This window comes from Danio rerio, chromosome 12 (genome assembly GCF_049306965.1).
Source record: "Danio rerio strain Tuebingen ecotype United States chromosome 12, GRCz12tu, whole genome shotgun sequence".
Classification (NCBI taxonomy): Eukaryota; Metazoa; Chordata; class Actinopteri; order Cypriniformes; family Danionidae; genus Danio; species Danio rerio.
The window spans coordinates 28,310,235-28,337,391 of record NC_133187.1 but is presented as its reverse complement, the minus strand read 5'-3'; the positions used below and the strand labels follow the sequence as shown (position 1 = coordinate 28,337,391).

The following is a 27,157-nucleotide window of genomic DNA, read 5'->3' as shown; positions in this document are numbered from 1 at the left end:
ACTCACCATATAATTCAAATAAAAGACCATGCAGTATATCAGAGCACCATCAAATTTCAAGAGTGTGATATGATGTATATGTTAGATTGTGAATCTTGCATTTCTCCAAAAAAAAAGAAAGAAAAAAAAGAAAGAAAAAATGTAGTGTAATCATTTGCTTTAAAAATTCAATTTCAACGCTGTAAAGATTAAACGTGTAGGCTAAATAAATGTAAAGCTAATGTATGGCTGAACTTTAAGCTTCCTGATGTGATCGGGTTTGCGTCCTCTACAGTTCATATTCCGGTGCAGCTGCTCGTCTTACAACTTCAAGTGTTGTTGTTGTGGATCAACGATTAACTTTTGGGAACTTTGGGACCACAGTTGCACTCGGCTCCGCTTAAAAGTCGTGAACTCGTAATTTAGTTGATTGCAGTTAATTCGGGGCTGCTTTGTTTTTAGTGCTTCTGCATTTTTAGCGTATAATGCGCCTGCATGTGTTTGGAAACGTGTTTTTGTTTGTTTGATTGCAGTCGCATCGAGTTTCTGAATTAAAAAGCTGCGCTCAGATTCTTCAAAGTTTACTTCAATCAGAAAGGCGAAGCTGAAAGAAAGATGTCTTCTAAGATTCTTCTGACTAATCTACGAACATCTGCGAGCTTCTGCAAAACCCTGAAGTTTCCGCAGAGACCCTGGACTCCTTTCATTGCTTCCCAACAGAGCTGGTAAGAACTATAAAACATGCATATTTTATGATTTGTCTGACGGAAGCTGTCAGACACGAGGCAGACTGCTTTATTTAGATCTGCTTTTGGCATTGTGTCTCCATATTCCTAGAATCTCGAAAATAACTCAGACTTCCGATGGACTGCATAAAATCAGTTGCTGACTAGTGATTATGTAATGATTTTAACCATTTAACTGACATTGCAAAGCAGATGAATGGGTTTCTGTAGTGAGAAGATTAACAGTTTCATCCGCTAAAAAAACAAAACAAAACTGGTTAAATGTTGTCAGATGGTCTCCCAGACTTGTGGCAACTATTATGGTTAGTGGTTGAGTTTGTCGCCCAGCACCGCCTGTTTTGAATGCCTCCCTTATCCAACACTCACTTGTCCATTTTTTTTCAAAAACAGACACACATCTATATATATTGATGGACTGAACATGACTGAATGATTTTTCTTTGATTATATAATGATCATACAGGTATAATGCCTTCATTTCAATATTTGGATGTACTATTTGTGTAACGTTACTACGTTTTTCTTCTGTTGCTAATATCATTAGAATATCAAGTAAAGATAATGCTCCATGAAAATATTTAGTAAATTGTCAACTGCAAATATGTCAAAACTAATTTTTTTATTAGTAATATGCTTGCCAAGCACTTAATTTGGAAAACTTTAAAGGCATTTTTTTCATATATTTAGTTTTTTATATCAATATAAATAATCTAAATAAATATAATAATATTTATAAACCCTCTAGATATTAAAAGAGTACTAACATATATATATATATATATATATATATATATATATATATATATATATATTTATCAATTAAAACATTGTTTATTGAGGTTTCAGGCTTGTGACTGATTTTGTCCTGTGGTACAAGTACTAATAAATATACTAAGTCAGAAATATACTGTATATACTAAGTCAACATACATATTTAAATATGAAACTAAAACTGCCATCAGGGAGCTGATTATGTCTTAAGTTATTAATTCATAAAACGTACATTGTTCCAAACCTGTAATACCTTCTCTGCTGATTACAAACAATAACTCCTTTATGAGTCTAATAGCAGAGTCACAGTTTTCAAAAAATAGTTAAATTAGTTTAGTTGTGTTTTTTGTATTTTATTTTCCATTAAATGTATATCTGCATCTCGTATAGACACACACTCTCCTTCTTGCCCCCCTTCCAGTGCCATTCATGTGGATAATCCACCCAGCATCCCAACCCTGACTACAAGCTATGTCCATGGCCTCTCTTCCCATCCACTGCAGTCCAGTACTGTGGACCAGTGTCTTCAAGCTACAGTTGAGCGTTACCCAGACCGTGAAGCCATGGTTTTTGTGCAGGATGGAATACGCAAGACCTTTGCTGAGTTTTACCAAGACGTGAGTATTTCTGCTTCTGGCTTTTCTAGAGTATACTGGTTGGAGAACTGACGCTCCTCAGTCATGGGAAAGAGGAAAACCACATTGTCAAAAGGGCAGTGTGTGGAATAAGGTATCTTGACCAAATCCTAAAATAATATCATTAAAAAAAGTACACATTCCTAAGCAGTTTTTTTATTAATCAGAGCTAAAAATGCCTTTACCACAGATTCCATGTGAAACATGGAGTTAAAATAGATAAACTATGTTGCCATTTGTGTTCAACAGGCCTATTTGTTTGTGTAGGATAGAGTGTTCTTTATACAGGTCAAAGATTAGAAGACCCATTTTGGTGTGTGCATCAAATAAAATGTCCAAAGTGAATTTATATAGAAAGTTATAGTAAAGTGTATCATGTTTTATACAATGCTTTTGAAGAAAATTCTAATGTGGGTAAGATAACTTTCTCTCACTATTCAGCTTTAGAGATCTATTTAAATATCACTGTAACATGTAATGTAAATATAACAGTGTAGTTATTCTGATCTGAGGGCTGTTGCACAAAATGATTTGAACAAACTCTGGGTTGCAGGTTGACATAACCAAACAACTCCTACCTGGTTAAGTTTGGGTGGTTTCACAACACTCAAAATAAACATAAGTCTAGATTTAACACTAAGTGTAAAATGGTTTAATGTGGATGCTGGGAGGTGCTATATGCTGTTCTGATCGATCCAGTTTGTTTTGTGATCTTTAACCAAATCAAACGATCAAAAGCAACACAAGTTATGGACCCTGACAACTCTGAGTTTGCTCAAACTAAACACAAATATACCTGCAAAAAACTCATATTGGCGCTATGCGAGAGGCCTTTGTACTTCTTAAAAATAAATAAATAAATAAATAAATATGTACTTCTTTTAAATCTTAAATCTATATACTCATACTAAATCTATTAATTTTAAATGATTACAAAATGGGTAAAACCTGGTTTGAAAGTTAATAGCAAAGTGGAAAGATTTAAAATGACATTTAATTAACATTTTGGGGATGCACCCTGATCTTTAAATGGCTGGTTGGCATTTTAGTGGATGTCCAAGTTATGATAATAGTGTAGGATTATGTTTTTTGTGTGCAGAAAACACATTCTAATGTACAGGGAGGGGGGAAATTAAGTTGTAATGCATATTTATAAACTACTTCTCATCTTTGACCTACAGTATATACTGTAGTTTCGTGAACCGCAACCAAGAGTGTCAGTCACTGAGTGGATATAAAACCTTTTCTGGGATTATCCTGCAATAATTTTGACCTTTCTTACTCATTAAATCATTGTCAGGATAACACTGAAGGCAAGATTTTGTTGTAATTGCCTGAAATGAACAACCTGGCACAGATAGGTGTTTCACGTGTGGTTGCTCTTTGGGTTAAAGTGTATCAATGTTGCAAGAAGTTAAATATTTACAGAGGAGCAATAATGCATTGCATAGCATAAAAAAGGTTAAAACAAACCAGTGTCATTAGTCTCAATACAAGTTTTCAGTGCGGATACTCCAGTTTTTTATAGTGCAGTGTGTTTCATTTTATTTTTTTGGAGTCTACAAGAACACATTAGCGTTTTACCTCAGCACAAATGTGCATATTTTAAACCAGAAAGATTATTTCTGTTCTTGACAGAAATATAACAGTTCCCATCAAAACTCCCAATGTTTAAGTGTTGGAAAATATGTACATCATGCTACTTTCCAAGGGGAAAAAATTGTTGTGGGGTTGTGAAACAGATTAACAGATACTTTTACCCAAATGAGCAACAACGATGTATTTAATATTTGTAATTGGATTAGTTTACATGGGAAAAGTGAAGAAAAACTATTCTCTTATAATACATAAGTAAATGAACTATGCGTATCATTCTAAAAAAATAAAGTAAATCATCTGATCACTTTCATCTACGAGTTTAGAGATATTAACTGTAATCTCTGCAACCGCGTCCGACAGTGGGTTTGTGGTTGAGCTTGGCTTAGCACCATCGGGTCATGTGTAAGCCTCTTCATGGCTGGTAAACTGTGTTTTTTACGTGGCATATTTTCTGATTGCCTCAGAAAGTAGTCATCTATGCTCACAATGTAGAACTCTAACTCTGAGCATGTAAAAATGTAACCTGCTGAGAGCTTTGCAATGAAATCTGACAATGTGACACTACACAGAGCCTTTTTTTAAGCTGCCATCTTGAAACCTGCCCATTTAAACAGTTTCAAGTTACAACGGGTTTGCTCACTTTTTTTTTTAAGTTGTCAGATTTTCACTCTTAAGGTAAAGTAGCTAATGACTTTTTGCAGTGTTTGTACAAAAAGTGGTGATTTTATCAAATGCAAATCTGCAAGAGTGGGTGTCTTAGATTAACCATAAACTTGGAAAATATGATGTGCTAATGTTAAGCAATTGTAATGTCTTTCAGTGTAAAAAATGTGGTATATATTTTGATTTCAGGTGGAAAAGGCTGCTGCGGGTCTGCTGGCGGCTGGGCTGAAGCGGGGAGATCGATTAGGGATGTGGGGACCAAATATCTATGAATGGGTACTGATGCAGTTTGCCACAGCTAAAGCAGGGATCATTTTGGTGAGCGTTTTTCACCGTTTTGACTTTGGTTTATCAATAATATTGAATTAGCCTGCTAAAGTGGATTGTGATTGAACAGGTTGCGGTGAACCCGGCTTATCAATTGCAAGAGGTAGAATTTGCTCTCAGAAAGGTAAGTTAATGTTTATACATGCACATAAGAACAACAAACTATCAATGTTCTGGACTGTTTTTGACTTTTTTGGCTTTATTTGCAGTAGATTAAAAACTAGGTCAGATTTATATAGAAGCCTGCGTTTGAGTTTTAAGGTCTGAAATGAAGTGACTGTGAATTAAAAATTAAGAAATTGAGGTAAACTTATGAGAATTAAAGTAATAGTTCACCCAAAATTGAAAATGCTCTCATTATTAACCCAAATTTTTCACAAACCTGTTGAGCACAAAAACAAATGTTGGAAAAATGCTGGTAACCTGTAATCAATGACCTCCATAGTGTTTGTTTTGTTCTTCTATGGAAGGAAACGGTTACAAGTTTCTAACATTTTTCAGAAAATCTTCTTTTGTGTTCAGCAGAAAAAAGAAACTCACAAAAGGTAAGTAAAGTTTCATTTTTGGGTGAACTATCCCTTTAAGATTGCATCATTGAAATACATGGTTGGACTGTGGGAAATAAAGTGTCCACTGTGAAAAATGAAAGGGATAGTTCATCCAGTAATGAATATTTTGTCCTAATTTAACTCTTGTGTACTGTTCTACTTTACAACACTTTCGTTATGTTTGTGGCTGTTTTTACCCCATTGACTTCTATTATAATGACATTTTAGATTGCAAAGTCATGACAGCATATAATTGTGCATTTTTGATTGTTGAAGGTTTTCCTTGTTGAGAAGAGGTCAAATGTGTTATTTTATTATTTATCATCAGTTGGCAGCATTAACCATCCAGATAGGCCTGTGCAAAAAAGTTTCTGTCTTTTATATGGAACTCTATTGACAAAAACAGCAGATTATAGTGTGTGTGTGTGTGTATGTGTGTGCATAAATACACTTACTATGTTTACTAAGTCCTGAGAGCTGAGCTACTTATTTTGATTTTCTCATACATATTAAGATAAGTGCGTAAATGTCTCGCTCTTTCACATGCACACACACACACACACACACTATTTTCCATATATAAAGCAGAAACTGCACTTTTTTTGCATTGCAACAGATAATCAACCGTAAAAATCAAACATGTTACCTCTTCCCAACAAGGAAAACCAGAAACAATTAAGAATGCATGATTATATGGTGTCATCATGGCTTCGCTATTAAAGATGTCATTTTAATGGAAGACAATGGGGTAAAAACAGCCACGAACATAATGAAAGGGTAGTAAATTTGCCCAGAGTATTGTTACATTTTTAAAAATTGAGAGTTTTCAAAATAAGGGTTGTCATCAAAAATCATTCTATTGGCTAAAACACAGTGAACGTTTTGGCCAAATTGAGACTCAAAATCACCCCAGAGTGGATAAAATAATCCCTAGCACACAAAGCTTCATACCATCCATACCATCCAAAGAATATTTTTAGCTGAAAACTTGGTCATTTTTGTCTTTAAGACTTTATAAAATGCAAGTCAGTGGGAGTTAAACATACAAAACAAAATGAAAATAGTAGATAAAACGTATTCATGTTCAGCTTTTTTGTAACTGTTTGTTTGGCTAAATAATACCTTTTTATAACATCTAAGAGCCCTGTACCTAATCGACCAACCTGAACGTCTTTACAATAGGCTGAACATTACCTTTTATCCATTCCATTGCCAGACAGTTCAAAGTGCATTCATTACAGTCTGAAACACAAGTTTTGAGTGTACTTTAAAAAAAAAAACCTTAAGTGCTGGATGTCATTGACTTGCATTTTATAAATCACCAAAGACAACATTCTCAGCTAAAAAAAAAAAAATTCTTTAATATTCTATTGAAGAAACAACTAGCTTCATGTTTCATTTTTTTTAATTGAGCTATTTTTTTCAAGTTATGTTTGTAAGACAGTCACAATATATACAGATGTAAAGTCACATAAAGTCCCAAATTTATTTAAATGAAGTCACTATTTAGATATGTACAATCATACTGTGAGATTTTAAGTCATAATTATGAGAAATAAGAGTGTAGTTGGCTTCATTTATACTCAAATAGTCACATTTTTTCAAATAGACAACCTTTGTGCACTATTAATGGCTGAATGCTTCTTTTAGGTGCAGTGCAATGCAGTTGTCTGCCCAACTAAATTCAAATCCCAGCATTACTGTGACATGTTAAAGCAGCTTTGTCCAGAGATGGAGACTGCTTCACCTGGAGGAATTAAGAGTTCAAGGTACCAGTGATATAATAAGACAGATATACATAATCAATATTAAGGACTAGAGGATGATTGAGCTGCCATTTTGTTGTTTTTGTTTTCTTATCAGACTTCCAGACTTGCATACTGTGATCGTGACTGACAGTCAGCAGCCAGGATCTTTCCTTTTGAAAGATCTGATGCAGGCAGGAAGCAGCCAACACTATCAACAACTTCAAGACCTACAGAAGAAACTTGTTTGCGATGATCCCATAAACATTCAGTTTACTTCGGTACTTATTCCGGGCTTATTTGTTTTATTTGTACAAAGCTAAGTGTGTCATTACTGTTCCACTTTCACCATTATTATATTACAATGTTTAGTTTTAGCAGTTTAACATTCAGACATCCTTTTTGAATGGCAGTTGAGTGAAAATTCACTCCATTGGTTGAGGTAATGTTGTTGCTTTTGAGTGGACAAACAGAACATTTTTGTCCAAAGTTTTGAGTGATAACATTGAAAGTTTTTTTAGAGATATTACTTAAAAATGTTAGCTCTGAAGACAAAGTTTTAAATAAACAACACATTTCAGCTTTATATCTGGTTGTACAGTCTATTAAAAAAAGGACAGTTCACGCAAAAATGAAAATTTGCTCACTTTCAAGTGTTGCCAGACTTGTCTCTTTATTCAGTTGAACACAAGAAGATATTATGAAGAGTGCTGCAACCAGAACCATTGGCGTCCATAGTAGTAAAACTGAAAATATTATGCAATCCAGTGATTTCCAGTTTCAAACATTCCTCAAAATATCTCCTTTTGTGTTCAACTGAAAAAAGAGACATATTTAATGGTGAGGTGGGCTTGTATGATGTAAATGTAAAATATTTGACAGATTTGATTTTTAGTGAACTGTCCCTTTAAAATACCACAAGTGGAACACTCTAAAGGTATTGTAACTGTGTTGTATTTTTATGATTCTTAGGGAACTACTGGAAAGCCCAAAGGAGCCACTCTATCTCATCACAACATCGTGAACAATGCTTATTTCACTGGCATGCGCATTGGCTACAACTGGAGGGTGGGTGCTTGTGACCAACAAACAATGATAATACAGTGAAAGCAGTGCTTGTTTCTATAAAATGGTCTTTTATCTAGGGGAGTCTGAGAAAGCTGATTTTTACATGATGCCATTATCTCTAGTCTAAGAAGACAAAATGCAGGATATTACTGTCCACAGAGGGTGTAATATAGCTGTTTGTGAATCAGAACAGTAAATGTAATTGTTCACCAAAATTAAATGTAATTATTGTTCACTAAAAGAAAGTACAGCTTTGATTTGGGAATTGCCTGAAACAAGTCATCTGTAATTTCAGTCATACTTTCTGCACAAATCTGTTTAGTTTCGTAACAAATTTGCTTAATTCCAGCCTTTCCATGAACATCTACTTGACCTGCTTTCAAACAATATACTTGTATCTAAGGCTAATCTAGAACTGACACAGACCAGATAGTTATGTTGTGTTGTTGGCATATCAAGAAGATGCTTTCAGTGATGATCTCATGAACATTTCATGTATTTAAGGATATTTTATTTATTTATTTTTACTCTGACTCTGCCAATTCAGTCAGACAATCACAACCGACTTGTTCATTTGACTAATCAAGCAGGCCAAAAAAAGCTCTTAGAGAACTGGATTCTTTAATAAATAATTGTTTAGACATTTCAAGAAAACAGCTGAGACTATTATGAGGAAATTAAAATGTTTCTTATTAAGTCTTATTAAATCTTTATTTTTAGTATGTTTAATATGTATGTAACTATAATACGTTTGCAACTTCACTGTCTTTACAGAAAAATGTGAGGATATGCTTGCCGGTGCCCCTGTATCACTGTTTTGGCTCAGTGGGTGGTGGTGTAATCATGGCTTTGTATGGCACCACAGTGATTTTTCCATCAACCGGTTATGATGGACGTGCCAACCTTCGGGCAATAGAGAAAGAGAAGTAAGCTATTATGAAAGTATGTGTATATAAAAATATACACACACACACACACACACACACACACACACACACACACACACACACACACACACACAAAACTAATTAGTTTAGAAATTAAGTTGTGTAATAAAAATGATACGGGGAAAAGTATGGAACACGTGAAGAAAGGGTGGTGTAAAAAGGCAAGGAAAGTCCAGACAGCAGCTGAAATCTCTCACTAGTTAGAAAGCAACCCTTGTCAGATACCAGTGTAAATTAATACTACACCTACATTACCAGGATAATTAAGATTAAACCTGTTTGTGTTTTTACCAAAATCTGGGTCAATTTAATGTTAACAGCTCTATAAATATATTTACCAGGAAAAATCATGGGGTGATTCACTGTGCGCGTGTTCGCGTGTGCTTGTGTGTGTGTGTGTATGTGTCTGTGTGTGTATATATATATATATATATATATATATATATATATATATATATATATATATATATATATATATATATATATATATATATATATATATATATATATATATATATATATATATAATATTTTTTTTTTTATTTATTTACTTTTTCTTTTTTTATATTTAATGAATTTGTGAGTTTACAACTGTCACACATTTGTCCTTTGCCATAGGCAAGGCAAGGCAAGGCAAGTTTATTTATATAGCACATTTCATACACAGTGGCAATTCAAAGTGCTTTACATAAACAGGAATAAAAAAGACAAGTTTAGGAAAATAAAATGCAGACAATAAAAATTATTAAAAACAGATAAAAACAAATTAAAATGAGTTAAAATAGGTTATAAAAGAATGAAAAAGAAAACGAAAAACATAATAGTGCGATCTGTCGGACGCAGCACAGTGCTCATTCAGTAAAGGCACAGCTAAACAGATGTGTTTTCAGTCTTGATTTGAATGTGCCTAATGTTGGAGCACATCTGATCATTTCTGGAAGCTGATTCCAGCAGCAAGGGGCATAGTGGCTGAAGGCAGATTCACCCTGCTTAGACTGAACTCTTGGAACTTCTAGTTTATATGATCCTAAAGATCTGAGTGATCTGTTAGGTTTGTATTCAGTGAGCATATCTGTAATGTATTGAGGTCCTTGGCCATTTAGTGATTTATAGACCAGTAAAAATACTTTAAAATCTATTCTGAATGTAACTGGCAGCCAGTGTAGAGACCTGAGGACAGGTGTGATGTGCTCTGATTTCCTGGTCCTGGTCAGAATTCTGGCTGCAGCATTCTGGATGAGCTGCAAGTGTCTGACTGTCTTTTTGGGAAGGCCAGTGAGGAGTCCATTACAGTAATCCACCCTGCTACTGATAAAAGCATGAACAAGTTTCTCTAAATCTTCACTAGAAACAAAGCATCTGATTCTTGCTATGTTTAGACAATAATGATAAATCTTGGTACTTTGTTCCACGTCTATCGGACATACTGTACTGTACTGAATATATATTGTCATAACTAAATTACAAGGAACATAAAGAAGACAGCAGTGTATAATTTAGGTAATGTTTAAATGTCATATATGACATGCATAAACGAAGTGTATACAATTGAATACAATTCATTTAATACCATTGACACAAACTGTTTAACCAGGTGTACATTTGTCTACGGTACCCCCACTATGTATATCGACATGCTCGGACAGCCAGACCTGGCCAAGTTTGATTTGTCATCAGTTCGGGGTGGTGAGTCAATAAAATGTTTTTATAAAATCTAAAGTGTTGCTAAATGAAAGTTATCAATTAACTTATACACATTTGTCAAGGAGTACATTGTGCACTTCCATCAGTATTTTGCTAAGATGTAATTTTGTGTACTGTCAGGTATTGCGGCTGGATCTCCTTGTCCTCCTGAGGTCATGCGTAAAATCCTAAATGTCATGGGTATTAAGGAAATGGTGGTAAGTAGTTATTTATAATAAAAAAATGATTTCAAATTCTCTGATAATGATTGTCCAAATCACTAGAGGGAGACAGAGGTTTCCACATTACTGGTTTAGCAGCAGTTTTGGCAATATTTTCTGTTATGAATTGAACGAGCTCAGATCCACTCAGTTTATGGAACTTTTATTCTAGCTTTCATAAACGCATTCATTCTCTTCTGATAAAATCAGTGTGTTTAGTTGACTTGCCATGCATCTTACATTCCATACATCAAAATTAAGTGATTTAAAAGACAAATTTGATTAAAATACACTTTAAACAGTAATATTGAATGTTTATAATAGCAGTTTTCTAGTTTAAGTAGTTTTAACGTTGATTTTATTCAGAAATTAAGTTTGTGCTCATGAGACATTTCTAATGATTATCAGTTAAAATGCTGTTTAATAAAGTTGTTCGAACTAATATATATATATATATATATATATATATATATATATATATATATATATATATATATATATATTGTATGATTCATAAAAACAAACATTTATTAGAAACGCATATTTTTAAATATCTTTTGATCAATTAAATGCATCTTTGATGAATAAATGAATTAACCTATTTTCAAAATCTCCAAACTTCTGAACGTTAGTTTATGTACAACCATTGTTTGTTTTCAAAAGTATTGTTAAAGGAATAGTTCAGCAAAAAATTTAACTGTAGGTGTTTAGGTGTTTTTGGAATATACATCTTTCTTACATACAATCAGGCTGTCAAGCTATAGAAAGAACCAAACACTACCTTTTTAAAAATAAATGTGCTTTATTGTGATTGATAGTTGCATATTGAAACTTCGACATTCACAAAACCTTTTAAATTGCATAAAAGGTTCTTTATAGTTGAAACAGGTTCTCTAGATTATTCAAACTTCACACTAAGAAGCTAAATATTATCATTTTTTGCACAAACTATACCTTTAAAAACAGGGTATGGGGAAAGTAACAAAATCTGAACAAATATCCAGTTGTACTGATGTTTTGTTCCAACTTGTTAGTGGATGCAGTGTTCTCATTCTCTTAAAAAAGCATTACTACTGGTGTTTTATATGTGTTTTATTAAGCATAAAATCATTGTAATCACAAATTAATAACAGTAGACTGGAGAACATCCATTTGTCTTTGTAATTTTACCTGCTCTTTGTAAATCCTCTTCTTCTGTGGCAATTGCATCATCCTTCACATCTATTTTAAATACAGCAATTCCTATAAACATAATGTGCTTTTGATAATGACTGGCTGCATATTGTACCTCTGTAGAGTGTTTACATTGCATTATACATGGACATATGGAGTCCATGCTTTTTTTCCTGGCCTATGTTGCATATGACTTAGGTCAGAGATGTAAGGAAAGAGGTCAGGTCGGGTCACATCTTGAATATGTGTCAGTTTTAGTCACGGTCAGGTTAGGTTTATGTTTACAAAGGCAGAAAAATTCCTTGCAAGAAGTCATGATGAGACATGTAAAGCCAAGGATGAAATGCTCTGTTGTGCTTATATATGGTTGTCTCATTTTAAGTGTTTTAATAATCGGAGTTTAAAATGAAATCAGTCGAATATATCAAGTTCAGTCTGAATGTCCAGTCTGTTCAATCTAATAACAGTCTGCTAAAACATATTTAGATGTTTTGTGCATCATATTACATTTACAGTATATGCTGAAAAATACAATTCTGATTTCATGTGAATTTAAAAGTAGAAGTGTATATAATTAAATTGAAATGCTTTGTCATGGAGTTAAACATTGTTTCAAAATCGACTTCAAACATTTGGTCAGGGTCAATTAAACAAATCTGTTGCTAAATAAAACAATACAAATTAATTCCATCATTTCTCGTAAGTCAACTTTTTCTGCTTTGTAGGAACTAGTCCTGTCCTAATGTTAGATTTGTCACCAGGATATTTATACATATCATTGCATATTTAGAGTTTGAGGCATATTTTCTTTGCGGTGTACACAGTTGCTCCTTCTGGGTGTTTCATTAATGCCTGCGAAAACATATGTATGCTATTCACGTTATATACTATAAACTGAGTCAGCGCATCTATATGTCACACAAAAAAAAGAGTGAAAGAGGAAATAGACAGTCCCAATGTTGAAGGCAGCATTTCTTTCCCTTTTCTACACATTGAAGTCTTGACACCTGGACAGGCTTCTTATTCTTCTCCCTGTCCTCCTGAGGGAACACACAAATATAGAGTGCCAAGTTCAGTTTTGGACTTCTGATGTTCTGGACATGAAGCCAAAAATGGAAAAGTACAAACAAACTAAAGGACAAAGAGATCAGCAGAAACATGAAGGATAGGTTGGAAAAAGCACAAGAGACAGTATTTTACCACAAGGCAGTTGGCCAAACCCATATCCTGACCATGATTATAGTATTACCATTCGCGCTTTCATGTTGGAAGAGGTAGAAACACTTACGGTTTGCATTAGCCTCTCAATTCTCTGTGCAAATATGCAGAAGTTACGGGAAGTGAGCATTTTTCGGATGAATTGTTTATTAAATTGCATTATCATGTAGAATTTAGAAATACTTGTTATTAGTGACCCTAATGGCCATTTAGTGAACTGCAAACTAACTTATTTCTTGTACTTCCCCTCATATAACACAAATGAGATGTTTAAAAGCTACAAGTTGGAAATGCCTTTGCAGAAATATGCCAGTAACAATCATCATTCACTCTGCTGAGAGTGACGTTTAGATGGGAGAATGTGTTGCATGCTTTTCTCTAACAAAATAAACACACACTAGAAATGACAGCAGAAAGAAAACAACAGTTAAGGAAGCATCCTATACTAAAATCTGATCATCTGATTAAAATTATAATCAGAGTTGAGGAAAGTTACTATTGAAAGAAATCCATCACAATATTGAGTTACTCTCCAAAAAAGTAGCTAGTTGCATTACTTAGTTACTTTTTATGCTAAGTAATCCATTATGGTACTTTTGTGCTACTTTTTCTTACCTGGTTGAAGCTTGACCTCTTTCAGAACTTGTAGTTTTGTTTTGTTTTTTTCCAAACACTGATTATAATGGTATGTTTTAATTTGATCCTAAAGTATAACTGATGAATAATAGAGTATAATAGACGCAGAACAATTTATACAATACAATACAATTTAAAGATATAAGTAAAAAAAGTGTAAACAGAAATTGGTGTAAAATAAACTTTTTAAACAAAAGAGTTGACAATAACACCAACTGTGTCTTATTTCAGAGGTCTAAATCTAAGGCTCTTTTAAACGCAGCCTCTGCATCCTTCGTTTCCCAGGTAATGAAGGACACAAACGATGGATCCTCCGCGGCCTCAAACGTCCCAACATTCATTGCGTGCTGATAATGCCAGGACGTTTTTAAAAGAAAACTCCGGTTTAAATGTATAAATTGGGTTTATTTTCTTAGATATCTAAACACATAAAAAAAGAGCATGACATGTCTTACTAAAGAGTGATTTTATAGTCAGTTTGCGTTTTTCTATGGACATGTATGGATCAAAGGAAATACATTTCCAGCTTCTGTATATCTTGTTTTGCCTTCAGATCACCTTAAATAAGTTTTAAAATCACTTTGAAAAAAAGTCATTACAAATTTTATCAGCGCTTATTAACAGCAGCTGTTACGGTGGCCTAGTGACAAGATCTGTCCTCAGTAGGCTACATCGTCTTGTTTCAAAATGCTCAGTTTAGCCTGTGTGGACTTCCAAGGACTCAGCCTCTGAAGTGAGACACAGCTACTTTCCACCATTTTGAGCTTTAGCTTTAGCAAAGATGCTAACCTCAGATGAGGTACCACATGGCATATATAAAACAGAATTGAATGTATTTTCATCTTATTATTGCTTTTAAAGCATGAAATGAGAGATTCAGTTAAATATTACAAGAACTGAGTTTACATATATATATAATGACAAATTAATTAAAATTACAAATAATGAATCTACTATTGTATCCTAAATAGTTTGCACACAGCTGAAATCTTTTAAAGTGAGTTACAGACTTTTCTCTATCAGTGCTTTGAAGAATGTTATGCCTCTATAATGTATGAAGCAGTGTTGACCAGAATGCAAGGACAGACACAAAAAATTTATTAATACTGATAGTAATAAATACAAATAATATACAAAATATAGACATTTTATGCAATTATCTTAGTAAATAAACTAAAGAGATAAAAATTTGGCGTAATTATATCATGGTAATTGAAGCTGAATGTATGATTCAGAAGGCTTTAAGTTAATGTTTTCAAGACAAAATGTCTACTAATACACATACAAGCATGATTTTTTGGTCATTAATAGAATTTGCATTATGATTCAAAGCTGCTTTATTTAAGTTAAAGTACTAAGTTTTATTAAATATAAAGTAAGGTTTATTAAGATGTCGAATGTACCTCTAAGTACTGTTGCTGATCCCATCCTCAGTGGTCTCTCAGGGTTTTTGGTAGCACTTGAGTAGGGAATCTCAAGAGTGTCTCGGGATGAAAGAGTCTTTCATAAGGATCACGGAAGAGCAGTGCATGATGTCTTGCTCCATTCACCACAGAGAGCCCTTGAGACTACTTATTTACCGTTTTTTTCTTCTTAATTTATTTATTTTTGCAAATCATGTGGAAAGAAACTAGTTGTCATATTGAGGCCTGTGATTAATGTCTCGGTTTTTTGATTTTAGCTGCAGCCTCAATCCTGTGGTCTCATTTATAAGACTTCTGTTGACCACATAAACCATGTTTGGGTTTGGATATTAGCCCTCAGGTTTGGGTGTGGGTCTAAAACCTGCAGGACTTTGTTCGGGTCTGGATTATGGTTTTATAGTTTTGAATAAACCGGTCTGGGACATTGCGTTCAGTAAACAGTTAATAGATCATCATTTTATAGTTTGACTTCTGGTTTCTGTCCTAAACAGTGATTTTAGTCCCTGCACTCTTTTTTTTATTGTTTTTTTTAAAGAGCAGTTTAGCGGGTTATAGACCTGGATGTGAATATCCTCTGGTATGATTGGCAAACAGTTTAGTATATTTGCAAATTGTAAATTCTTTGCTTCTACAATTAGATGCCAATGTGAATATTGACCAAATTAATCAGCAACTGTTACTGTTTCAGTTTGGGAAGGTCATTTTTGAGAAAATGCTTCTGACAGTAAAGTAGAGAAGGACACAGATATAGTCTCTTTTTTGCAGAAATCTTATTTTGAATGATATCTTCATGAAATTTGAAATATTCCTGAGGCATTTGGCTTTCAAGGCATATTTTTCTTGGTCATTACATGAATGTTTTCCTGTGTTTGTATATGGAAAAACAAACCTTTAACACAATACATTTTTTTGTCATTACTTCATATTGTATAGCTTTTAATATTTTTGGGAATGAAACTCCAGATGGACCATAGTAAAGCTCAAAGTGTCTTCTTTCTAATGATACCTAATTTATGCTTGTAACTCACTGGGGTCAAGAACTGTTACTATTTAAATTTGGGTACTTGTAGGTGTAAATCTCTAAAAGTGCATGCTGGCTAAGGACAGCTGTGTGGACACGTAAACATCTGCATGTGGTTTGACAACCTACATCTTTCCTTGATGGACACTGCTGTGATCTATGTTAAAAGTCATAAAATATAAATATGAAAAAACTGACATATCAAATCTATTTTAAAACTATAAAAACAACTGTAATTGTTCTGATGTGACATTGCTTTTGTGCCCAATGTAATCTGCAAAGCATTGCCTTTTAGTATTGGTCTAACTGAAAATCCTACCCACTATGAATCCATGTGATAGTTCTTATATGTAGTCTGGAACTTTAGTCTGGAACTTTATTAAATGTAAAATTAGTTTCTTAAGTTTAGTATTAGTCTTATCTAATGTTTGGATTTATTATGTAAAAAGTGGCTCTTCTCAACCTTGCTTCAGTATGAGCTGTTTTAGGCAATGAAATGTCGAGAACAGTAACCCATGATTTTGTCATATTTTCATTTCACAAATCAGTTCATGATCCCTTTAAATTCTAGAGTAAAACAAATAACCTTTCTCAGGTGTGATTGTGTTGGCTTGTGTTTTCATGCGTAATGATTTAAATTATACGCTGGCAAAATGTTGTTTTAGCTACTATCTTCATATTTTTTTTTTTTTGTTAGTTTAGCTAAATCATCTATGGGGTCTATTTTATTTATACACATGTAAATATTTATACATACTTACAACTCTGGTTACAGACACACAGTCAACATACTTATAGAAGCACCTAGAAACAGCCTTTAATAATACGTCCACTGTATGTACTGTATATTTACGCTCTAGAGGACATTAAGAAAACTTTTTTTTGAACAGCATATTTGGAATCTACATTTTTACAGCTGTCAATCTTTAGTATGTGAGAGTGGAAGTAGCTCACCATCTCAAAGTCGTGTCCCCTTCCTGGCCCTCTTTGTTTTTCCCTTGCAGCGGGTGAAAGCAGTGCTGTCTCTTATTTGCTTTCCTTTCTGGTTGGCAGGTGAAGCGCAAACTGCATCTGGGCGATTACGAGTAGTGTCCATCCATCTGCAATTCCAAGCATTTAAACCAAGTCTTATCAGCTGCTGTATAGATAAAATATATGGGGTCTTTAAAAGAATTAATAGGTTAGTAGAGTGAATGCAGATATTGTACAGCAATGACTAAATAACCATATGGATATTTGTTAAAGTTATTTATAGAGTGCATTAGTGCCTACACACTTTTTTTTGAAAGTGCTGGTATCAGAAATATGTTTTTATATTCATTTTTCCATAGTTTGTATATAAAAAAAGGCTTTGTTGAAATGTTTTAAGCCAAAAAAAAATAAAACAAACAGTGCTTGAAAACAGTCAAAATTAGGCAAAATTGTTACATAATATCATAATGCCTACTGACTATTACCTACGGATGCACCGATCTCGATACTTGGATCAGCTATCGGTTCGATGCTTCATATTTTTGCTGGATCGGGTATCGGCCAGCTGGTACCAATCCAAATTCGATCTTGCACGTGCGCTATATTCTGTGTAATTTATAAGCCAACAAAAGCCATGAAGGTGGTCTATTATAAGGCACTAGGAATTGTCATGTAGGCCTACCATATAACAAGTGTTCTAAAGCCATTCTGTAGTTTAATGTGAAACACAGATGAATATTCAAGTGGTTAAATTCGTGTTCAGTTCCGTGCTTCCCATCGCTGCGCCTGTCAATCATTTTTAATTTATTCACAATTCAAATTGCGTGTCGCGCTCATGACAACACAAAAATCTTTCTTTAGAACTATTTAGTCCTGTTGATATAAGTAATCAGTGGAGAAATGCATTTAGTTTTGCATTACACTGGTTCATTTTGACCTGCAGCAAGGAGTTCATTACTGTTTCTAAATCATGTTGCGCTGTTTCTGTTAGATCAGCAGACTGATTCACAACACTGGGGTAGAAAAGGTTATTACTTGCTCTTTACACACAAAGTAGGCCAAAGTTTTTTAAGTGTCCACAGATACCTGAGTGCTGCACGCTGTCTCAGTAATGCATCAAGAGCTTTATTCACGCACCGGCTGATGTGACCTGCGCCGCTCTGTGAAAATTATTCTTACAATGAGTTTCTGTGCTCTCATCCTTCTGAGTTTATTCTTCTGAGGGGAATACTTTTACTGCTGTGAATAGTTTGTAAACCATCATTGTGGTCAAAGTAGTTGATTTAAATCAATAAAAGTGAAACTGCTGGGCACAATATGGATTGTCATTAACAGAAAAGGGAATGTTTATTAAGTAAAACTGGCCTCAGAAAGTTTAGTTTAGTCTGCGTCAAACATGCAGGAAAACATCAGGCTTTGCTAAAAGGCTGGTTATTTATACCAATGTTTAGGTTCAGTAGTGGTAGCCTATTACAGATTTCAAAGAAAAATATTAATATTAAAAAAGGAAACATAAGCTGGACCACAACAGATCAATGTCATAACATCTGTCATATACAATAGGCCTATAGGTCTGTTATTTTTACTAAAGAAGATTTGAGTTTATCACCAGAACTATTGAAACTGTATTATGCTTAAAAAAAAAAACAACAAAAAAAAACTGTGCAGTATTCGGATCGGATCCGTGTCGGTCAGTACTTGGAATTTTGGTATCTGGATTGAATCGGTTCCAAAAAATGCATCCCTATTATTACCCCAGATTTAGACTATAGTTCCTAGTCAAAAAAGCCTAAAAAATGCAACTTAGTTTATGATGTAACTGTAAAAGAGTCAATCATTAAATTGGAAAATTGTGCAAACTGTATTTTTATTTTTTCATTTTTTTTTAAGTGAGATGCTAATGGTCTAATCCAATTCAGTGATTTGTGCTAAGCTAAGCTAAAAGTGCACGACCCAGAGATTGGCGGAATAGATTTAAAAATGGTAAAACTCAACTGTTTAAATCTACGTGACTTGTAAACTGGACCTATCCGTTTGTTAAGTCATGATGCATGAATAACTGTTTCTATGTCCAAGCCGCTATTTATTTGAGTTAAGAAAAAATTTATTTATGACCATTTGTTAGTCATATCACACATTAAAGTGAATTTTATATACAATCATGGTGTACACAATGTCTCAAATATTTCACAAAGTCTCTGGACATGAATATTTTAACAATTTCTAAAATATTAACCACTTTCTGGGCATCGGATAGTAGGCATGGATGGATACTGTGATGGTGATTTTTCGAAAATACTACATCGCTTTGTAAATGTTTATCTCCCCATTCTGTTTGATGGAGCGCTTGGACTAGGAAGCCGTTTCATGTGACGTCACACTTAACATTGGATTAACAAGCAAAAGCAGAGTGTTCCTTTAAGTATTTTTAGAGCATAGGAAGATTGACTTGATAACGTTATACATAATGTTTCATGGGAGTGGATGGAAGTAAAGATCTTTTGGCACACTATGCTTAATGCTGTTTTCGTATTGGTGGAATTTTCATATGTAGACTAGTGCACAACTTCTCATTGTCATCAAAAAACTATTATATTGTTATATTAAGTGTTACACATTGTTGTTTCTTACTTTCTGAGGTTTGTTAATGGGCAGGTGCAGCTCCAGGGATTGTTAAACAGAGTGATGTTTTGGATGGTGCTGAACTCAAGGCTGTTTGGTAGTGACCTCAGCTTGTTGTTCTCCAGATGCAGAGATTTGAGAGCCGTCACTCCCTCAAAGGCAGCATTGGAAAACTAGATAGGGGGAAAGGACAGATAGATGTGTGAATATTATGAACATCACAACATATGCATGTACTGTAGAATATATTCAGAATTAACATTCAAAGTCACTTTTAATATCTGAAGGAGACACGTGAAGGCTGAACTGAGGGCTTTTTTTCCCCTCATGAAAGGCCTTTCTCATGACTTCCAGGGTTATGTAAACCTGTCTGCGCTCTCCTTGCAGCCCTCCATCAAACTTCATAAGGATTTGTAAGACTGCTAGAAACTTCACCAAGGTGTTAGATCTGCTCGGTGTCTGCTTTATAGGAGGATGACGACGGTTGAAGGGCTTGAGACATTGTAGAGACAGTGTGTGTGGGTGTGTTATGCAAGCATAGAAAAGATGGACTTATTAAAGGGACGTTTTGGAAATTTCCACTTGGAGACGTGGAGAGTTTGGTAATTTGAGGCGATGGATAACTTCCAGCTTAGAAGGGTTGATTTCACGTTTTCTGTCTGTCCACTTCTCCATCAACCTTGCTCCTCTGCCAGAAATGCTCGCAAAGGGCTTATTTGTCCATTCAAGTAAAGCAACGACAGCCTAAAAATACTTCTCTTCATGGGCCACGGAACACCCTGTGACTGTTTACCCGTCTGCTACCCCTTACTGACCTGTTTACATGGTGCTCGGAGCAAGAGGAAAAAACACGGGACTCAAAATAACATTTTTCAAGCAAATAGGCCCTAAAATATCCACACGTGAGGGGTGAGGGGTTATTTTTTCCTTTTTCTATCACAGAAACAGCATTGACCAACTCCATGTGGCTGAGGCGAGGCAATGTGCTATGCATTACATAATATTAGGGATGTAACGGTATCAGAATTTCACGGTGCGGTAATACCTCGGTATGAATGGCACGGTACGGTATTTATTGAATAATTTACAGGAAAAACAAAACTAATGAAAAGACTCGAAGTCTTTGCCAAAAGTGTTTATTTATCTTAGCACTGAACATATCAATGACATACAAATTAGCCATCTATCTGTAAGTTTCGAAACAGGAACTTCCAATTTTTCCATTTTAATAACAAAAAACTATTAAACCATATAAAAAAAATAAAGTTTCAATTTAGTATTGTAGAAATCACTCACCCCTGCAACAGAAAAAAAAACCCTCTCATTTGGGACTGAGGTTTCTGTGACAGAGAGATATGATTTAGCCAAGGTTGACAGCAGTGGGTAACGCTGTGCATTGTCTTTCCACCACTTGAAAGGACAAGCCATGAGTGAAATAGAGGTCTCTTTCTCTGTCTGCATCAATCTAACAAGTGTGCTGTGTTCTGCAGTCCCCATGACTGTTTTTAGTCGTATATTCCGACTTATATTTCACCACAGTCTGGCAGTGCCTGCATACTGTTTTTTTCTTTGTCTGTCACCTTTTCTCCTTTTTCATATCTTTTTAGAAAGAAACCGAAATGCTTACACACATCCGATTTAAAACCCGCTTTAGGTTCGATCATTTCCAGCTCTTTTTCTTCCCCGCTACTAGCAGCACCCTCCATTTCCGCATTACTGGATCTGTAGTGACAACAGACCGCAAAGGATGATGGTCACGCCTAGGCTGATGGGAATTGTAGTTCCCGCTACCTTCTGTTCGCTTCATTTGCCTAAGCAAACTTTTCAGAAATATAGTTTTATTGAGTCATGCGCCTACGGTAATATTGAAAATTACTATTGCGGTATGACAGTATTTACAATATTGTTACATCCCTACATAATATAGATTTTTTTTAAATAATTATAATTTCAATGCAATTTACAATGTTATTTTTTAGTTGAATAACTTTTATTTATCTATAAATGTAGTGTATGATGGGATGAGTGTATGAAATGATGCATCAATGCAGTGTATAAATCAGTCTAGCATCAGTCCATGTGCAGTGTATTTGGAAGTCAGATCAAAGACAAGGAAAAGATAAATGTATCTCTTAAATGCTTTCATTAGCCATTTAGTAGTCCACAGGGAAATATCCTGCTGATATAGCACATGTGCATCCTTACATAAAGGACATGTGACTTTTTTTAAGGCCTGAAAGTATGAAGGGAATGAGCAGAATATCATAAGTCTTATCGAGGCATTCTGGAAGTTTGTCATTGCAACATCTTCTAAAATATTAAATAATCAAATTGATCCAGATCCTAAAATTTAGATTCTAGGTGATATCAGTTCACTTCAATTGATCTACCACAAAAGCTATTTTATTTTGCTTGCAAGCACTGCAGCTAAAAAATGTATCCTTTAAAAATGTAAATCTGATAACCCCCCTTAAAAAACACTGGATCAATTAGCTTTTGTACTCCTGAGAAAATATTGTATTCTGTCAGACAAAATTTAGGGCCCTTTTCTTGACACATTCCTGCAGGCACAGGACATCAACGCGACGTCATAATGACGTTGTACCCCGTCGTGGGGACGTTGGATTTTGTTTGGAAATGAAAATCAGGTGGACGTCAGAACTCAACGTCAGGTGGACATCAATGTCCAATGTGCAAGTATATCAACGTCTAATGTTACACCATGACGTTATGTGGACGTTATCACTGACATCTATCAGACGTTGTATTTTGGTCACTTCCCAACACAACCTAAAATCAACCAAATATCAATGTAACTTGACATCGTTATTGGTCTTCAAAGTAACGTTGTCCATAGACGCTGTCTAGACATTGAATTTTGGTCACCTGATGCCACAACCTAAATCTATCCTAATATTAATGTGTTATGATGTTGTGTGCCTGCTGGGATTAACTCTGTTAGACTTTAATAATTGATTATTTCGTATAATTATTGTTAGTTTTGTTAGTCTTTTTTTATGTTGTTCTTTCTTTCTCTTATTTTATGCTAATTGTTTTAATTTAATGTTTTATCATATTTGTAAATAATTTATTTGTGCATCATTTCTAGAAATGATTGTTTTTATTTATTATTACCATCAACCATTTTAACTATCTTTACGGAACGTCAAAATGAGAAATGTTTTGGCAGAATTTGTGACAATTATACCTTGTATGGATGGGGGATGGCGGGGTGGATTGTATTTGCATTTATTATTTTTTTTTTTTCTTTTGCTAATTTAAAACAAAAATCCCAATACTTTGTATTCTTACATTTTACATAATGTTATGTGACATTATTATTATTATTATTATTATTATTATTATTATTATTATTATTATTATTATTATTATTATTATTATTGTTGTTGTAATAAAAAAAAGTCTTATTGAAATAAATTGTGTAAATCTCCATCAGTTTTTCAGACTACATAGTTGATTTAGTCTGAACGAATTGCAGGGTCACACTTTACAATAAGGTTCATTAGTTAATGTTGATTAATGCATTTACTAAGATGAAAAAACAATGAACAATACATTTACTACTGTATTTGTTCATGTTAGTTAATGAAAATACAGTTGTTCATTGTTAGTTCATGTTAACTCATGGTGCATTAACTAATGTTAACAAGCATGGACTTGGATGTTAATAATGCATTAGTAAATGTTCAATTATGATTAATAAATGCTGTATATGTGTTGTTCATTTTATTAACTAATGAACCTTATTGTAAAGTGTTACCAATTGCAGTATATTGCCAAGGTCTGCTTTGTTGAGATGCAAAGCTCGTTTGCCAATGCCAAGCTTCCAAAAAATCCAACACTAGCAAGCAATTATTTAGCCGAAACTTTATAGTCCAACATTTTATTCAAGTTACCGGCAGCATCTTGATTTCTCATGTTTTATTTGACATTTTTAACAATGCAAAATAATTGGTGACTGACTTACCTTCTCCAGGCTCATGTCATTTAGATGGAGCTTCTCCATGTAGCGTCCGAAGCTTCGGAATGCATGGTCAGGGATGAGGCTGAGAGGGTTTTTGGAGAGGTTGAGTTCCTCCACAACACGCAGCTTGCTCATAGCCGGGAGAGGGTATGTGGACAGGTTGTTCTGGTCCAGGGTTAGAATGGCCAAGTTCTCCACTTCATCAAGAGAACCAGGCTGTATGGAGCTCAGCTCGTTGCCGCTCATATAAAGCCAGCGGAGATCCTTAGCACCTTTGAAAGTACCAGGCTGCAGCTCTCGAAGCTTGTTGTTGTTGAGCTGCAGGATGAACAGGTTGATCATGGGGGAAAAGATGCCCTTCGGAAGGCTTGTGATTTGGTTGCCGTCCAAGTAGAGATAGGTGAGTTCTGTTAGATCCTCAAAAGCACCGGGTTTAATGGTGCTGATCTCATTATCAGACAGGTAGAGGTAGATGAGCTTGTTGAGCCCTTTGAAAGCCTGGCCGGAGAGCTCTCGGATCTGGCAATGCTGCAGGTGCAGAGAAATGAGCCCTTTCATCTCACTGAAGCCCCCAGTTGGTAGATTCCCCAAGTTGTTGCGTTGCAGGTTGAGGAGACGCGTGGCTTCAGATATGCGAGGGATCTTCTTTAGCCCAACATTGTCACAAATAACATGCTGCAGGTCCCCATGGCAGTGGCACTGGCTTGGGCACTGAGTTGGAGCTGCAAAAGCAGTGTGAGCACAAAACTGTAGACACACTAGCACCAGTAAGACATGAAAAGTGTACATGTTGAGCTTATTGCTGTCTGGATGTTTGGTCTGGTTTCTGCTTTACTCCGAGAAACTGTGGCGGCAGGAACATATACAGACAGCTGAAGTGGTCCACACAGCCTCAGAGTAAAGAGAGGGAGTGTGTGGGAGAGCAGAGCGAGAGGGCTGGAGGTGAGCAACATAGAGAGAGAGAGAGAGAGAGAGAGAGAGAGAGAGGTATGTGTGTCAGAGAAAAGGAGGGAAGGAAGCTGAATGCAGTAGTGTTTATATTACTGTTCTGCTCTTGACTTGATGTTAAAGTTTTCTCCATTTTCAGTTTTGTCAATAATCCACCTCTTCAAACTTAAACTAGTTCTTCTCCGCCAAACTTGAAACGCATGAATCTAAGCATGGTCTGAGATTACATTGGTTGTTTCGGCACATCATCATCTACTGGTTATTTACATCTACTGTTTTTTATTCTTATTTATTTATTGATTTATTCATTTTAATTATGTCTTTAAAATTTGTACCCAATTTTTCCTGTCAGTTCTTTTGTACAATGTCATTGTACAATGTCAAAAAATGCCATTTTTTTATTTTATTTAAAGGCATAGTCCACTCGAAAATGAAAACTCTTTCCTCATTCACTCACTTTTGTTTCAAACCTTTGAGTTTCTTTCTTCTGTGGATCACAAAAGAGGATATTTGAAGAAAATCTTTAACCATTGACATACAATGGAAGTCAATAGTTACAACTTTCCAACTTTCTTGAAAATATATTCTCGTGTTCAACGAAGTAAAGAAGCCCATAAAGGTTTGAAACCACTTGAGGGTGGGTTAATGGTAAATAAATTCCCATTGTGGGGTGAACTATTACTTTATATACTATATTTTATCAATACTTTGATGTATTCTTAGTACAATAAATGTGCTTTCAGCACCAGTCAAATATGCTTACAAATATCTTTGACAAATATGCTGTAAATTCAGGGAGTATTTAAATTGATAGAAATTAATATCAATGTCTCTATTCTTTGGCTCCTACATATTCCAGTGTTATACATTTTTTGACAGTCTGACAATTTAAGTTTTTTGGTCATCCTTGACATACAACTAGCATTTCTTTCTCTCTAAAATGCCACCACACACTTGAACGCACCATATCGGATTGAGAACAGCACCACCTATTGGACAAACAGAATACAATTTTGCTTAAAGAGCCCATATTATGGGTTTTTGAAAATTCCCCTCTATGTAGTGTGTAACACAGCTCTAAGTGAAGTGAAGTATCCAGCTAAGGCTTAAATCTGTAAGAATACAGTGTTTAAAATTGTTGATTCATCTATAAAAGAGTCGACTCATAGTGCTTCAAACGAGTCGCCTTGATACCGATTCATTAGGTGTTTCGCCATGACGTACGAACGAAACCAAGTTATTCACGTGCACGCGCAAACCCGGGAGATTTCAAACCTGAGGCCCCGCCCTCTGACGCAGAAACCCACACACACACACACACACACACACACACACACACACACACACCCACAAACACACGCACACAAACATGCCGGTCGATTGAAGTCACACTGCAGATGGACATTATCGATTCTCTACCCAGAGATGAAACCTCAGCATTATAACCAAGCAGTTGGAAACTTCTGGAAACTACATGCTACAAAGAATACTTCATCTGCGTTTGTTAAAGTAAGGATCAGTAAAGAGTTACTTACTAATGGACGTCAGGATGAGTTTCTTCCTCCATTTCTCAAGTGTAAGTACGTGCGATTAAAGTTGCCTCGTTGACTCTAGCTTGCAAATGTATTTAGTTGTGATTTGTTACTTGTAACCGAGTGTACTGTATCAGGTTAACTGGCTATATTCTCTTATCGCGTGCAAAGTCACGTTAAAAACGCGACGGGTGCTGTTTGTTTACGGAGCTCCGTGGTAGAGGTCTGCATTACCGCGGCTTTCCCCGCGCCATATTTCTGCGGCGCGGGAATAAATTTCCGAATCAATCGCGGGAGCGGTCGGTAACAGGTTTAATTTGGGACGGGAGCGGGCTGTCTAGCAATATCGTGGATATTGCTATGCGAATGAGACAGAGCTTTGCCTGCCTGTGTGTCTGTTTGGCGCTTGTGTGTATGTGTTAGTGCGCGCGTATGAGAGAGAGAGAGAGAGAGAGAGAGCTCTGTCTGGCTGTCTCTGGACTGTTTTGCTGGGTGATTTTCGGTTATGTTCTACCCCGCTCTTTAGCGGGATCGGGCGCGGCGGGCAGAAAACGGGGCGGTTCGGGCACCGGGACAAGAAATTCTAAATATAAGCGGGAGCGGTCGGGTTCAGGCTAAAACCTGGCGGGTGCGGGCGGAAGCGGGAGCGTTGTCGTCCAGAGGTGTGTGTGTGTGTGTGGCAGCTAAAATCCAC

At 35.3% G+C, this 27,157-nt stretch overlaps 2 protein-coding genes across 5 annotated transcripts in view; one reads left to right on the top strand and one right to left on the bottom strand.

Annotated features, from left to right (window-relative positions):
- The window catches only part of acsf2 (acyl-CoA synthetase family member 2), a 40,986-nt gene that overhangs the window by 674 nt on the left and 13,155 nt on the right, over positions 1–27,157 (top strand). For 2 of the 4 annotated variants that reach the window (XR_012387699.1, XR_012387700.1), the window contains exons 1-10: positions 262–704; positions 1,918–2,113; positions 4,583–4,711; positions 4,791–4,844; positions 6,919–7,037; positions 7,132–7,294; positions 7,986–8,081; positions 8,856–9,007; positions 10,623–10,714; positions 10,853–10,929. Coding sequence is in view for 2 of the 4 variants with exons in the window: in NM_001045419.2 (NP_001038884.2) it covers positions 595–704; positions 1,918–2,113; positions 4,583–4,711; positions 4,791–4,844; positions 6,919–7,037; positions 7,132–7,294; positions 7,986–8,081; positions 8,856–9,007; positions 10,623–10,714; positions 10,853–10,929 (1,188 nt within the window). In the remaining 2 variants the exon portion in view is untranslated. Of the gene's footprint in view, positions 1–237; positions 705–1,917; positions 2,114–4,582; positions 4,712–4,790; positions 4,845–6,918; positions 7,038–7,131; positions 7,295–7,985; positions 8,082–8,855; positions 9,008–10,622; positions 10,715–10,852; positions 10,930–27,157 lie in introns of those variants that run through there. The other 2 variants (NM_001045419.2, NM_001139438.1) reach the window with 2 other exon arrangements.
- Positions 11,715–24,845, bottom strand: chad (chondroadherin). Its single transcript, NM_201063.1, is given in 4 exon segments — positions 11,715–13,145; positions 17,359–17,504; positions 20,008–20,171; positions 23,987–24,845. Coding segments are annotated over 3 exon segments (1,092 nt in total). The 5' UTR covers positions 24,773–24,845; the 3' UTR covers positions 11,715–13,145; positions 17,359–17,362.